At 40.9% G+C, this 15,000-nt stretch overlaps 1 protein-coding gene across 1 annotated transcript in view; it reads right to left on the reverse strand.

Moving 5' to 3' along the window:
- The window catches only part of si:ch211-51h4.2 (uncharacterized), a 150,371-nt gene that overhangs the window by 129,149 nt on the left and 6,222 nt on the right, over nucleotides 1-15,000 (reverse strand). The window contains exons 3-5 of the mRNA XM_063202089.1: nucleotides 14,387-14,460; nucleotides 6,346-6,414; nucleotides 5,910-6,012 (exon numbers count right to left, since the gene is read on the reverse strand). Of these exons, the coding sequence (XP_063058159.1) occupies nucleotides 5,910-6,012; nucleotides 6,346-6,414; nucleotides 14,387-14,460 (246 nt within the window). The remainder of the gene's footprint in view (nucleotides 1-5,909; nucleotides 6,013-6,345; nucleotides 6,415-14,386; nucleotides 14,461-15,000) is intronic.

Below are 15,000 nucleotides of genomic sequence, written 5' to 3' on the forward strand. Positions count from 1 at the left end.
ATTGAATCATAGAATATCAGGGCATTGCTAACACCCTATCTGATGACACTGTCAACCTGGCGTATAAATTATGCTGTATCTAACCCACCGAAAAACAGTGCCTTCATGCTACATAGGAGTGACAGTAATAAACCCAACGCTTTAGCATTGGGGGTTTTATTTAAAAGTGCATTAACAGTGATAGGTGATCAATTTCAAGCGTTTTATGGGCATAACGCGCTGGGTGGCATGAAAGGCACCTTGATGGTGTGTTAAATGGAGACTCTTTCAGGAGCGAGATGCCTCAGACACCCTCGGAGATTCTCACAGCTGCCACACACACAGATTTGTTTTCCCTTTTCTTTTTTCCGCTTCCTCTCCTCCCTTTCTTCCCACACACACACGACACGAGGTATAATTCAACAATAAGCACCTGACAGCCGTGTGACAGCCCAGACACAAAAAGATCATCAAGAAAGCGGAGGGGACGGTCAATTGCCTCATGCCTTTTGAAACAACAACAATTTCCATTACACTGAGGTCTGTCACGCAAACCTGCAATTCGCCAGTCAAGCGTCAGAACAAAGAACACTAATCAACAACACCCAAGCAGCTTACTCAGATATGGAATAAGCAATGCAGTCACCTATCTAACATCAGTTTCCCTACCCATTCAATCTAATTGCTTAAACATAGAGTGCACACACTGTGGGGGAAAAAAACCAAAGTGTAAGCGATAAAAGCGTGCGCCAACCATCTGAGGAAAAGTGTGCACTGGTGTGTTCATTTGGTGCAGTCACACATGCATGTCCAAAAAATGCTTATCTTTCAGAAATGATTCTCCTGGATGGATTGCCAAGAACTCCCTCATGCTTGAAGTTATTCATTAGGCAAAGTCGAAGGATATGCTAAGCACCATGCAATTTGAAAAGCATATTTTTCCACACTATTTAAATATGCTGATTTGCAAAAACAAAAAATAAACAGTAAACAAAAATGGAGTCCCATCACAAACATCCATGCATATTTTTGGGTGGATATTTGAGCCCAATTTTGTTTCCAGCATTGCATTATCTACTGTGTGACTGTGTAAAGAACAACCATGTGAATGGTGCCGCTTACCTAGTCAAATAAACATGAACTTTACTCTTACCGCATTGGTAAGAGGGGATTCTTTATGCTGGGACTGCCTTAACCCAGAATAACTGCTGTGTTTCACTGATTTCCACACATTTATATAGTTCCGCTTATTTATACATTCCTTTTAGAAGAGACACTTTAATAATAGTCCTAGTTCAGAGTCGGGGTGAGGGCATACCCCAGGCGGTATAAAACTTGGGTAGTGCTGACAGTTAAGTTCCTATTGCTTTCAGCTACTCCGTTCCTTCGTCATACAGTATATTTGTCTGTATGAGTTCCTTTTCTTTTTGTGGCAAGCACTAATTGAACAGTTGAAAGCACCTTTGATGCTTACAAACTCTCAATGAAATTTGTCTTGCTTTTTATTAGACTTTCCTTAAAGTCAATTGCAACAACAAGAAACAACAACAAAAGGTGAGAAGACAAAGTTACCAGATGAACATAGTTGTCAAAAGGAAACTTGTTCAGGCACAGAGTGTACAGTATGTGCGGATGTATGAATGTAATGTATATATTCTGCACATGTGTACAGTACGTGACCTGCATGCGTGTGTCTCATTAAGGGAATCATACATGGCAAGTGGACACCACTGACAAACTACGTACAGTAACTACACGACTAAGCACAAGCTTTACAGACAAGATGCCTTATTAGCTCTTTAACCCTCTTTAACAATTTGTTCATTATGGAAAAAAAGGTTGGATATTATAGGAATTTGAAATTGGCTAATCAATACACTTCATTCAATAGACAATGAACAATTTTATCAATATCTACACAGTAACTTTTTTCAACAAAAAAACAAAACAAAAAAAATGAATATATTTAGTACTGTCTGTTTTCAAATGCAGTTTAAGTCCAAGGCCTCTCTGTAAGAACAACCATTCACTTTCTTCCTTCTTCTTTTTGTGTGTGTAAGAAACAGCCCTTGGGTCATGATGGCTTTCTTTGTTGTTGTACTGTATGAGGGCAACAAAAAGATTCTAATCAGCTCTCATAAACAATAAGCAGCTTTCTCCTCTCCCTTTTTCTCCTCACAATGGTATTTGTTTGGCTCCTTCTCTTCTCCAGGCCAGCCCCCCCTTCTCACCCCACTGCATTCATCTTCATTAGAGGACTATCCCAGGACTGGACTGGCCATCTGGCATAACAGGCATTTCCTGGTGGGCCCTGCACCCTCATGGGCCCCTATTTCCAGAAATGTTTAAAAAATAATAATAATCTGAAAATAGAGGCCCACGAGGGTGCATTGCCCACTGGTGAGCCAGTTCTGCAGCCACTTATTATGAGGGGAAACCCTTTAAGCCAAAAGTGCCCGGGCCCTATTTCTCCCCTAGTCCAACCCTGGACTATCCCCTCCATCTCCCGTCAGAAATAGTTAATGCCTGCCTAGTGTCGGTGCGAGCAGGTAGAGTACAACACTGCTTAGTTAGCGCTGATACCAGTGGAATCTAGCAGTGCTTCAGCCTTCCTATTCCCACGGCAACATCCCCATGGTGGTACCCCATAACACACACACTCACCATCTGTTTGCCAGTCCAATAACACTCAACTGCTTGCACAGGGTGCCATCTTTTAATTGGTAACTATTGAAACAGCGGGTAGAAGAGCAAGTATGAAGACAAATAATAATAATAATTAAAAAAACAAATGTTTTTTTTTCTTTTCCAGGCATAAATTATCTTTTCTATTAGATTCTCCCTAGCACTAGGCAGGGTGAGGAGAAGCTAATAATAAAAAGCAAATGAAACAAATTGTTCCCAGGAAAAAAAAGTCTGTGAATTTCTAATTAAAGACAACAGCGCTTTGAATAACGACTGTATACATTGTTATTGCCATTTAGTGTTTTGAAATTGTCTTTCAACTGCAATTAACTGTATCCACAATAAAAAAAGCCATGCAGGGCGGCATAGCGAAAGACTCCTAGGGTGGTCTGCTAATGACTTGTGTCCACCATCCACTTTATGGAGCGCGCGTACAACTTGGCAAAATTCTAAATCTGTCCTCACATCAACAAACCAAGCAACTGTTAATGTTCCTGTTAAATTACCGCAGCTAATGACACAGAGCTAATTCAAGAGTCAGAAGTCTATAAACCAGCAGATAATCAAGACGTTTCAGAATAACATTTTTCTTTATCATTTACTGTTTATTAGAGTTAATTTGAACGTTCCAATTAAAATTAGTTCATCATCTTTGTACAGTCGATCTACAGCAATACAGACAATAACAATAATGAAGACATGATAAGGGATTAGTACTGTGCGTTCTATTACTGTTTCAACACATGTGATGTACAGATATCAGCAATTACTAATGTCTGAAGACAAGAATGTGAAAAAAAGCAGCTGTGTGAACACTTAGGCAACCTTTTTTTTATTATGAGTCTGCTAAATTGTTCACCTGATGCTACTGCGTTATCTATTCTCTTCCAGAAAATGGCACCCAGCGACTATTATAGTTCTGCAAGATCTTGTTACAGGGATTTGAAAAACCCAACCCTGCTCCCAGCAAATATTTTTTGTCCACTCCTGTAAATGGTATCAGCACTCATTGAAAGTTCAGCTTGAAGAGTCCATAAGAACAGTCTAAGAAACAGTTGTGGAATATTCCAAATTTTACACATCTACAGTAATTGTGTGCACAATTTTACACACAGTTATAATTACAGTGTGAGACATCATTAGGCTTGTACTAAGTAGCCAAAGCAGAGAGAGCTGTGAGCTGAGACCTGTGACAAACAGCTTTGCCTATACGCCAGTTTAATCGTGCTAGCATCACATTTAAATGAGGACAGGACAATATGGGAATTAACATACTGACAAGATAAGCTGCCTGAGGCAGGAAAGGAACAAACCTCAGCCCATATATGCCAGATGTCCACTCAATGGGGGTTAGGGCTGGTCCTGGACTGAAAAACACCCGGGCATTTTTGGCCTGGACCAGCCCCTCACACCGCTCCCTGCTATTCTATGATATGATTAGCTATATTATGGAAAGATAGACCAATGGGCCGCCATATCTACATTGAGGGCCAAAGCAAAAACAAACAAACAAACAAAAACAACAGCATTGGCCCTGAGGACTGTCAGCCCACTGGGAAGACACCCTATATGCCAGATGACCAATCCAGCCCTGATGGGAGCAGTGAGTATTGTTTGACAGACAATGCAATTCACCATCCTTCACTCACCATAGTACAAACAGTATAACCTGATGCATAAAGGCATTTCTAAATGTCTGATGGCAATGGCTAGAGAGGGCCTGTATACTTATGCTTGGTTGAGAATATCTAAGTCCCACATACTACTACATACTACAGTAGCTGATTCTGTTTTTTTTTCCTCAGGACATTTAATGTGTCATGTAGAAGGCGATTAGGGCAGGTATCAGGCTTCACTCAGGGTTTCTTGATTTATTTTTGAGGGTGCTGGCCCAAATAAAACGCTTAAAGCGGAAATGGAAAAGGGGCGCACCTTGCATCAAAACAGTGTGCAAAACGAGGTTGCACACTGAGGAAGGCAAACGCAGAAACACGTCTGTACGCAGAAAAAGAAAAAATACAGTTTTGATGCAAGGTGCGCCCCTTTTCTGCTTGGTCATGTAGAAAGCATCTCTTACTCATGTACTGTATCCCAGTTGACAATAAATCCTGTTCACTAGTTCACTCTTGAGTGCTTGCTGTACTCTAAAGCATATTTGGCAAATATGGCTGGCCTTGGTCAGGATGCTTTAAGCAGAATTGGATGAGATTCTCTCGTGCCCCCTATGTGTACAGGTGGATAGTAGCGTGGGACCGCTAGTGAAATGAAGGAGTAAGTTGAGGAAGTGGAACAAATCGAGAAGGCTTCACGCATACATAGGTGAAAGAGCGGGAGGGAGTAAATATCCCGAGAAGCAGAGAGTAAGACCGCTGTCAATCACTCCACAGGCTTCCTCCTAAACTACCATTTTTAAAACAATATTTAGAAAGCAATGTCACACGGGGTGCACATTCGTTGCACATTTCATAATCTGGTAAATAAAAGAGTTTCAAAAGTGCTGTGAATGTGAGTGCTGTGTGCTGAATGAATGATTTTAAAACGCCAGGCCTGAAGTCCATTGCAATAAGTAGCAATATGCTGTATTAATGCTCCAATGGCTGGGTGTTGGTGAGATACAACAGTATTACAATACCCCAAATACTATGACAGACAATGACAGTTCCTCTCCCAACCTGTATTGCTTGAATTTCAAGAACACAACTATTTTAGTGCTGCTCAGAATGATCAAATGCAAAGCTAGTACTAGTGCTTGGTAGTCTTGAAAATACAATTTACATCTGACTGGAGCAGAGAGAGAGAGAGAGAGAGAGAGAGAGAGAGAGAGAGAGAGAGAGAGAGAGAGAGAGAGAGAGAGAGAGAGAGAGAGAGAGAGAGAGAGAGAGAGAGAGCATCCATGTGCATAGATTCTAGCCATTTATAAAGCTAGCATTCCATTTATTACATAAAATAAAATGCATGAATTGTCTGCATTATCTCAGAATTTTGACATCTCTCACAGGACACTGGTGTTGGTTACCCACCCAGACCAGTAAATCGATGAAAGACACCGTGGCATGGTATTGTATGCAATGAAGTCCTGCTGAGCAATCCCAGTCTTTTGTCACCCCCACACTGTACTGTATGGCTATAAACAATACCTGAATCCAGAAAATGTCACTCACACAAATCACTTTGTACTTCTCCAGCCAGGGGAGGCTGATGGGAAATCATGGGAGGAAACAAAAGCACAGCATACAAGTACATACCTGCCTCCTCTCCCTCCCCGTCTTCCTCCATCTCTTCTGGCCCCACCGCAGAGGGATCCTGCAGACTGACATCCTCCATTAGGATCCGCTCCGTCTCGGCGGTCTGTGAAAGGGAATAACACGCCATTAGAGACTGTGTGTGTGTGTGTCTGTGTCTGTGTGTGTGTGTGTGTATGTGTGTGGTGTGTGTGTGTGTGTTTTGTGTGTGTGTGTGTGTGTGTGTGTGTGTGTGTGTGTGTGTGTGTGTGTGTGTGTGTGTGTGTGTGTGTGTGTGTGTGTGTGTGTGTGTGTGTGTGTGTGTGTGTGTGTGTGTGTGCTTTGTGTGTGTGTGTGTGTGTGTGTGTGTGTGTGCTCAGTCCCCTTGGTTTGAGTTGGTGGTGTGTGCTTAGGTGTTGGATTTAAAATGGTTTCTTTTTGAGATGTGGAGGACCCCAACCTTTAATGTTTCCATCTGGCTAGCCCTGCATCGCTGAAGCAGGTCCACAAACAGGTATATCAGCAGAGCCTGTATAGAAGAGGAAAAAAAACAATTCTTAAATGGCATATACTATAAAAGTGACCCATTCCACATTTTCCTCATATACAAGGCAGACATACAGTACGTACACACACATTCCATATACTGAAACATAAACACAATAGATGGAACAGGGATGTAGTAGCAAATTGTGGGCCCTATGTACAATCAGCTCCAATGGACCCCCAACCAGCCATTTATCTACATAAATCAGATTGTGCGTGGGCCCCCAATACGGGAATCTGTGCGTGACGACACTGTTTACATTTCTCATTCTTCCGTGTGGCAAGAAAGAGCTTGGTCGCTTCGCCTTGTGTTGTGAAAAGACTACAAACACATCCAGAAGGTAAGCCTCATGACTTATTAAAGAGCTCTGCAATGAAATCTAGTTCCATATCACACCCGGTATAATTATTATCTCCATCCTATTTTTAAAACGTCTAAAATATCGTGTGAAAGACTCGTAGCCACCAGAAACCTAGCTGGCTCCGAGTTGCATACACACTCACGGTAGCCCTACATCACGTCAACACTACAAAGTAAAGACCGTTATTCACAATAGTTTTAGGCAACCTAGAGTAGTGTTCATCTGTTTGGTGTAACAGCTCGCTTTTATTTGTATACAAGTGGAATACACTGGAATCTGATCTTGACGTTAGCTAGAAAGCTAACAAAATAGCTAGTTTCCCAGAGCTATGAATTGGGCTCTGCACGTTTTCCCTTCATTTGTCTTCATTTTCCCTTCATTTGTCAACTGATATTGCAACTTATCACATTTTGGTGTGCCATCAGTATGCAAACAGCTACAGTGCCCTCCATAATTATTGGCACCCCTGGTTGAGATGTGTTTTTTAGCTTCCAATTATTTTATTTTTTTTCTAAATAATATGGGACCTTAATGGAAAAAAAGAGAAAAATCCAACCTTCAATACAAGTGCATTTATTCAGTGGGGAAAAAATCCCACATAAAGAAATAATTATTTGACATCAAATAATGTGTGTCACAATTATTAGCACCCCTGGTGTTAATATTTTGTACAACCCCCTTTTGCCAACAAAACAGCACCTAATCTGCTCCTATGTTTCACAAGATGGGAAAAGACAGAAAGAGGGATCTTCAGCCATTCCTCTTTGCAGAATCTCTCTTAATCATCCAGAGACCTGGGTCCTCTCCTCTGTACTCTCCTCTTCAGCTCACCCCACAGGTTCTCAATGGGGTTGAGGTCAGGGGACTGAGATGGCCATGGGAGGAGCTTGATTTTGTGTCTGGTGAACCATTTCTGTGTAGATTTGGCCATATGTTTAGGGTCATTGTCTTGCTGAAAGACCCAGTGACGACCCAGCTTCAGCTTTCGGGCAGAGGGCAACAGATTTTGATTTAAAATGTCCTGGTATTTCAAAGCATTCATGATGCCATGCACCCTAACAAGGTTCCCAGGGCCTTTGGAAGCGAAACAGCCCCACAGCATCACTGACCCACCCCCATACTTCACAGTGGGTATGAGGTGCTTTTCAGCATGCGCATCTTTCGTGGTACGCCAGATCCACTTAGAGTGTTTGTTGCCAAAAAGCTCAATCTTGGTCTCATCTGACCAAAGCACACGGTCCCAGTTGAAGCCCCAATACCGCTTGGCGAACTCCAGACGCTTGCGTTTATGATTGTGAGTGAGGAAAGGTTTTCTCCGTGCATGCCTCCCAAACAGCTTGTTGGCGTGTAGACAGCGCCTGATGGTTGATTTGGAGACTTTGTGACCCAGGATGCTACCATTTGTTGTAATTCTGTAACAGTGAGCTTTGGAGATCTTTTGATTTCTCTTACCATCCTCCTCACTGTGCGTGGTGGCAAAATAAACTTGGGTCCTCGTCCAGGCTTGTTTACCACTGTTCCAGTTGTTTTGAACTTCTTAATTATTCCTCTCACAGTGGATATGGGCAGCTGCAGTTGAGTGGCAATCTTCTTGTAGCCTCTGCCTGACCTGTGAAGGTCGACGCACATCTGCCTCACTTGTATGCTGTGTTCCTTTGTCTTTCCCATGTTTAAGAGTGGATAAGAGAAATGGCCTCGGTGTCACGTCATATTTATACCCCAGGGAAACAGGAAGTGATGAATTACTAATTAAATGTTCCTACATACTCTGGTAAACTTTGTAAACTACTGTAGAAATGACAGAAATGCTTCAATTATATTTATTTCCTGGGAATTGTTAAGGGTGCCAATAATTGTGGAACAGGTGATTTAATGAAAAATAATTATTTTTTAGTCAGGGATTTTTTTATTTTCTTACAATTCATTTGAGTTGAAGGCTACATTTTCCTACAATTTTCAGTGTGACAGTATTCTTCTGCAATAAACACTGAATTTATTTTAAGGCTTTTAACACATCTCAACCAGGGGTGCCAATAAGTATGGAGGGCACTGTATATAACAAAATGAAAATTAGCTTAGCAAATTCCAATGTTTGGGCTTGCAGCTGGTGACGGTAGATAATGATAGCCTTATCCCAGGTGTTGTGTGGAACTAGATTTCATTGCACAGTTCTTTAATGAGTCACAAGGCTTATCTGGGTGTGTTTGTGACATGCACAACAATTATACTGTGTATTTATGTGACCAACTACACAGCTAACTTTCAGAAACAAAACTGTTTTTTTTTTTCAGTTAATGCTGTCTCGTCTGAACATCTGGATAAAGACATTCAGTGACACACTGTTTTAAGCACATTCCATACCTGGCCAAATCTTCAATTAGTTAAATAAATTGAGACCATAACCCAACATAACCAATATCCTATGTTGTATAACAATAACAAGTCATGTGATATTTCTAGCTAAGTTTCTGCCAAGATGTGAGGTTTCATGCTAGGGATTTCGCATTGTACCAGAATAGAGTACCGTATGCTGTTATCTCAGCTCTTTTTGCCACCCAGCATTTTTGGCACATGCGCAGCTTTGCGCACAGCGTGTTCAAAAGATTCGCCTATATACATGGGGCCCTGGTGACTCAGTCCCACTTTACCCCCCTGATGACACCCCTGAGATGGAATGTGTATGAGTGCTGCTTACCCACATGGCCCATACAAAAAAAGTGGCCAATTTCTTAAGTGAGATTTAATGAAACTTGCAATGGCATGCAAGTTGTGTGTATAGGTACATATACTACATATATATATACACACACACACACACTCATCGGCCACTTTATTAGGCACACCTGCCCGTAGATTAAACTGAGCATCAGAATGGGGAAGTCAGTGTATGCCAGTTACTTTAAACGTGATGTGTTCTAGGGTTTGCAGATAATGGTGCGAAAAAGACAAAATAAACAGCGAGTGGTGAGCGAAAATGCTTTCACTGTTGCCTTATTGTCAGCTCAATCAAGTCTGGCCAGGGAAAAAGGGGTCCAAGCCCAAGTCCAAGCCACTACTAGCCAGGTGTACCTACAGTAATTAAGTGGCCAGTGAATGTATTCCGTGTGGGTATATTGTTTTCTCTGGGGGTATTTTCGTACCAGGAATTCCAAAAGAAGGACAAGTGTGTCCTTTATATTTAGTTGTATTTAGCATACAACTTAACATGCAAACACCTTCACTAAAGGCTGTAGGCAGCATTTGTTTTAAATATTTAGGTCAAATATGCTTGCATATGAAAAAGGTCAAGTGGACTGCACAATCGGTCACACTGCTGCCATGATTACACTCTGCACTAAAATGAGCAGGCTATTCTTCCATGTAGTGCACAGAGGAATACATGTAGACAGTGGTCATTCGTAAAACATAGACACAGGGTAGTGCATCAGCTAGCGTATACGATAAACAGTGAAAGACAACCTGGATTCATTAGTCAAAATACAGCACCATATATTTCAAATGACCTAGTTTTACATGTCCAAGTCAACCAGGTGACTGCCCTAATTGACTTTTTAAAAAGTAGCGAAGATTTCCATGATGGTAACCAAGACAAAGCATACCATGTGTCACCACTGCAACAAAGTGGGATCAAGTCCAGTCTCCTAAATGGGTGTGACTTTCCACTAAACTCCATTCATTCTTAGCCCCTGCTAATCTCCTACATGTGCATGGCATTCATTCTTAGCCCCTGCTAATCTCCTACATGTGCATGGCGGCAATAACGGAAGCGTAGAACCTTACATCATATTGATTCTGGAAGAATATGAACCATCTCTTCCTTATCAATGGCCTCTGATGCAGCCATACGTAGGTCAGGGGGTGAGGGCCATTCAACTAGTTGTATTTGATAGGTAATACCAAGTCAGTTGAAATATATGACACTGAATTTTAACTAATGAATGAATCAAGGTTGCCCACCACTGACAGTAAATGACACTGACTAGGTATGAATTAGTGTGTCTGTCTGACTATCTCTCTGAATAACTGTGTGTGTGTGTGCGTATGAGTGCGTGTGAGTGTGTGTGTCTGAGAGTGACATTGAGGCAGACAGAGAGAGAGAGAGAGGGTCAGAATTTAAGAGGAAGACCAGGGAGGACAAAAGAAAAGATGCCATAAAAGCAAAAGGGATTAATAATACATACATTTGCAGGGTTAGCTGGAGGAAAAACGAGCGGGAGAGAAAAATGAAAGGCCCATTTTTCTGCCTTCTCTATTCTTTATTCTTTTCTTCTTCCTTTTTATGGAAACTTTACTGTTTCCTCATGCCGCTGCACTCCCAGCCTTTCTCTCACTCTGTCTTTCTACTTCTTCTCCTTCTCCAGTTTCTTTGCAATTTCTATCTTGCGGGCATCATCACCCAATTTAAGGAAACGTAGCTTATTATCTCTTTTTTTTCTCGGCAGTGGTCCCACATTTAGTTTCTTCACTTTCACTCTCATTTTGCCCGTTTCCCCAAAGGTTAGTTCAGCTCACATTATTTCTCGTGAACTGTGATACCAATACTACAGGTTGGACAAACATGGCCATATTTGTTGTGTTGCTCTGGAACGTGTTAGCAACATGCTATCAAATTGAACAAATTATTGCATTCAATATATTGAAGTTGTATCAAAACGTTAGTCAGTTAATGTATCTTAAATAAAAGACTACATGACATCTTAGCATATTGGTGTTTCTTTTTTCTGCTTCTTGTATTGCTCTGGTGCTGTCCTTGTTGCACAGAAGTGTGACGAATGTGTTCCTTTGTACTGGATATGCTGGTCCATTCATCTTGTATTCAGCCACACATCTGCTTACCAAAATAATTACCAAGCAACTGAAGAGAGTAACTGATTTAAGAGCAACTGTAAACAGACAAAGCTCTAACTCTGGTTGACGGCTCTTCATGATGTGAGAGTATCATAATTGCACTTACTGAAGTGTTTGTTGTACAAAAAGATTCTTTTGTTGCAAATACTTGATTAATAGCATCATATGGATAGAAGTCTTCAAGTTTTATATTGCTAAGTATGCTAATGTTGAATGCTAATGTGTTTTTAAAAAATATATATTTTTTAGGGACTTTTTATGCCTTTATTGACAGGATCATGAGATGCTGACAGGAAGTGAGTGGGAGAGAGAGATCGGGGAGGATTAGGAAATGACCCCGTACGGACTCGAACCGGGGTCCCCATGGGAATGTGGGGGGCATAGCGCCTTGCGCCACAGCACCCCATTGAATGCTAATGTTGAATCAAAATCGATTTTCTTCTTACAATGATCTCTCAGGAAGTGTTTAGCACTAAAACAACCAAGTTCAACCAAGTTTGCCCCTGAAGGAGTTGTAGCCTACCAAGGCTGTGAGCTATTTGGATTGTATCTTTTTGGGGCACATTGCTCCTGCAGCCAGGTCTACCGTACTGACCACAGCAGGTTATGGATTGGGCTGGTTATGGATTTTGTTGTGATTTCGTTCCAGCCAAAAGGCAAAAGATCTGGTATTAGCACACTGATGTTTTCACTAAGCACACAAATCCCTCAGTGTGCAAAGCTTACCGGTAGCTACAGGCTTGCTTACACAAAAAGTCTCACAGTGCAGTACATACAGTAGCTTGAGGTAAATGTCTTTAAAAATACACTGAAACTGATGGGGTCCGCTGTCCATGGTACTGAAATGGTAGAGCAGTGCTTCAGTTCTATGTTTAAAAGTGCTAAGTGCTGTGCACAGATGTTTTGATCACACCACACCCTCCAAATACTTCAAAAAGCAAACATTCAAAATGATCCCTTCATCACTGCAATATCTATTACATGGGCTATTGCTCTGTTCATAGTGTTGTTTCATTTGGGGTGGGAAAAAAAACAAAAAAAAGCGGAGGGGCGTTGCATCAATGTGAAATTCATCATGATAATTACCAATACATATCACAAATTTAAAATATTACTACCTGAAGTATTCGTAATATAATACTCGAGGGCACTAGACTTTGTGCTGAAATGTGTTGTACGGTGGGAGTGTGAGAGGGAGAAAGATTTTCTTCACCTGAGAAATAACCACACCGTAAAAAATAAAAGCTGGTTTCAACTCACATTTTCAAGGCAACTGTCTGCACTGAGTTTTCAAGTTATAAGTCTCAACTTATAAATGTGGGTTTTGGAGCACTGCTATTACTAAGTTGAGTTGATTTACGTTACAAGGTTTTGCCAACTAACAGTTTGATTGTTCAACAAACCTTACAAGGTTACATCAACTAACTGATTTAAGTTAGAGAATCTATTCAACTAATCTTACAAGGTTGTATCAACTATCAAAGTGCTTGACGTTATCCATTTCACATTTTCATTATCATGGGTCCCCAAGTGAATGGGACAGAAATGCAATTGTCTACCACTATGGGGGCAGCCAATCCATACAAACATTGCTAACAGCCAGCATTACTAACAGCCAACATTGCTAACAGCCAGCAGGCCTAACAGCTAGCAGGCCTAACAGCCAGCAGGCCAGCCGGCCAGTCAACGCTGTCAAAAGCAAGAGAGCTTTTGTAAGCAAAGATATACAAGAACAGCACAAGAGTCCTGGTTTAAATACTGGTGCAAATGAACCATGTGACATGAGTTATCACACATGTGGCAGGTGCAGGCAGTAATTCAATCATGGTATGACAGCCCTTAGTACTCAGGTGAGCAGGCAGTGATTGGTTGAAATGGGATTGACTGATTGAATGGAAGCAGGTCTTGGACTTGGAGAAGTTGTGAACTGTTTCATGAAGATGTCCTGAACTGTTTCATGGATGCAGATAATATAGCAGATCAAATCATACAGTATGCTCATTACCTGTTTAACCACATTATACCTTTGCCTTACATGTTTTAACACAGCTTCATAATGACATTGTAGCCCGTCACATCAGGGGAAAATGCTGGATGTTTACATTCTAAAATAAAGCGCCCCTGCGAAACTCCCACTTACCACAGCTTAGTTTACACTTAGTTGGCAAAACCTTGTAAAGTTAGTTCATTCAACTTTGTAATATCAGTACTCCAAAACTTCAAATTGAAAGTTGAAACTTATAACGTAAAAACTCTGTGCAGAAAGTTGCCTTGAAAATTTGAGTTGAGGCCAACTTTTATTGCTTACTGTAGATTACTTGACCTTATCCATTCTAGGCATCCACTACACTTTGTATACGATTTCATTACTTGACTTTATCCATTCTAGGCATCAACTACAATTTCTATACCATATCAACTCAACATCTCATTTAAGATCAGCTTTTCATCAAAAACATACTAAATTGAGTTGAAATAACTCAGCTTGAGAAAGTAAAAGTTGGCATTGCCAATTTCATGGTTGGGGGGCTCAAAAATTCCAGTAAGTTGAACAATGTCAAGTTGTAGTTTTTGCAGTGCATAATGAAGATCATCATGGTCAAACAATTGCTGAAGCAAATTACTTCGGAAAGGAAAACAGTAGGGTTTATGTTATGAGTTCATGTTATTTTTTCATGAGAAAAAAACAAACAAAAAAATAATGATGAGGCCTAACGCTATTCCAATTGCACGGCACCCACTCACCTGCATGAAGAAGCCAATAATAAACGAGACGAGGAAGGGAAGCAGTCCTGCTTGCGCTATTGTCACCGGCAGACCTTTTGTTAAAGAGACCAAGGTATGGTGTTAGGTCCAGATGTGCACGACTTAAAAAGACATCGCTCTAAGGTGGGAGACGTGACTTGGAACTGTCCTGTCCATTCAAGCAGTGTAAATTTGGAGTCAGGAAATATGTACAGCTAAAATTAATTGATGCTTGTAATGTCTTTTTTTATGGTAAGATAAAAGCAGTAAAGTGGTCTGACAGAGGTTTTAAGAGGGATGAGCAATGTCTTTTCAAGAACTATTAAATCTTATTGAAAACAGAACAGTTAAATTAAACGCACCATGTAATTGGTATCTTTCATAAATATATGTCTCGACTTACACAGCCCATAAAGCACATACTGGGGGAATCAGTGGCTAGGGACAACAGATCTGCTCAAGGAGTTTCATAGCGTGGCGTTGGTCTTTACTTATTTTTTTCGCTTATGTTCAAACGGTATATACCTGAAGATGGCATTTTTATGTGACGCCAGATAAATGTTCACTTATGCAGAATAACTAGCAAGAAAACTAGGGATCATTCTTAATATATT

This window comes from Engraulis encrasicolus, chromosome 6 (assembly GCF_034702125.1).
Source record: "Engraulis encrasicolus isolate BLACKSEA-1 chromosome 6, IST_EnEncr_1.0, whole genome shotgun sequence".
In the NCBI taxonomy this organism is placed as follows: Eukaryota; Metazoa; Chordata; class Actinopteri; order Clupeiformes; family Engraulidae; genus Engraulis; species Engraulis encrasicolus.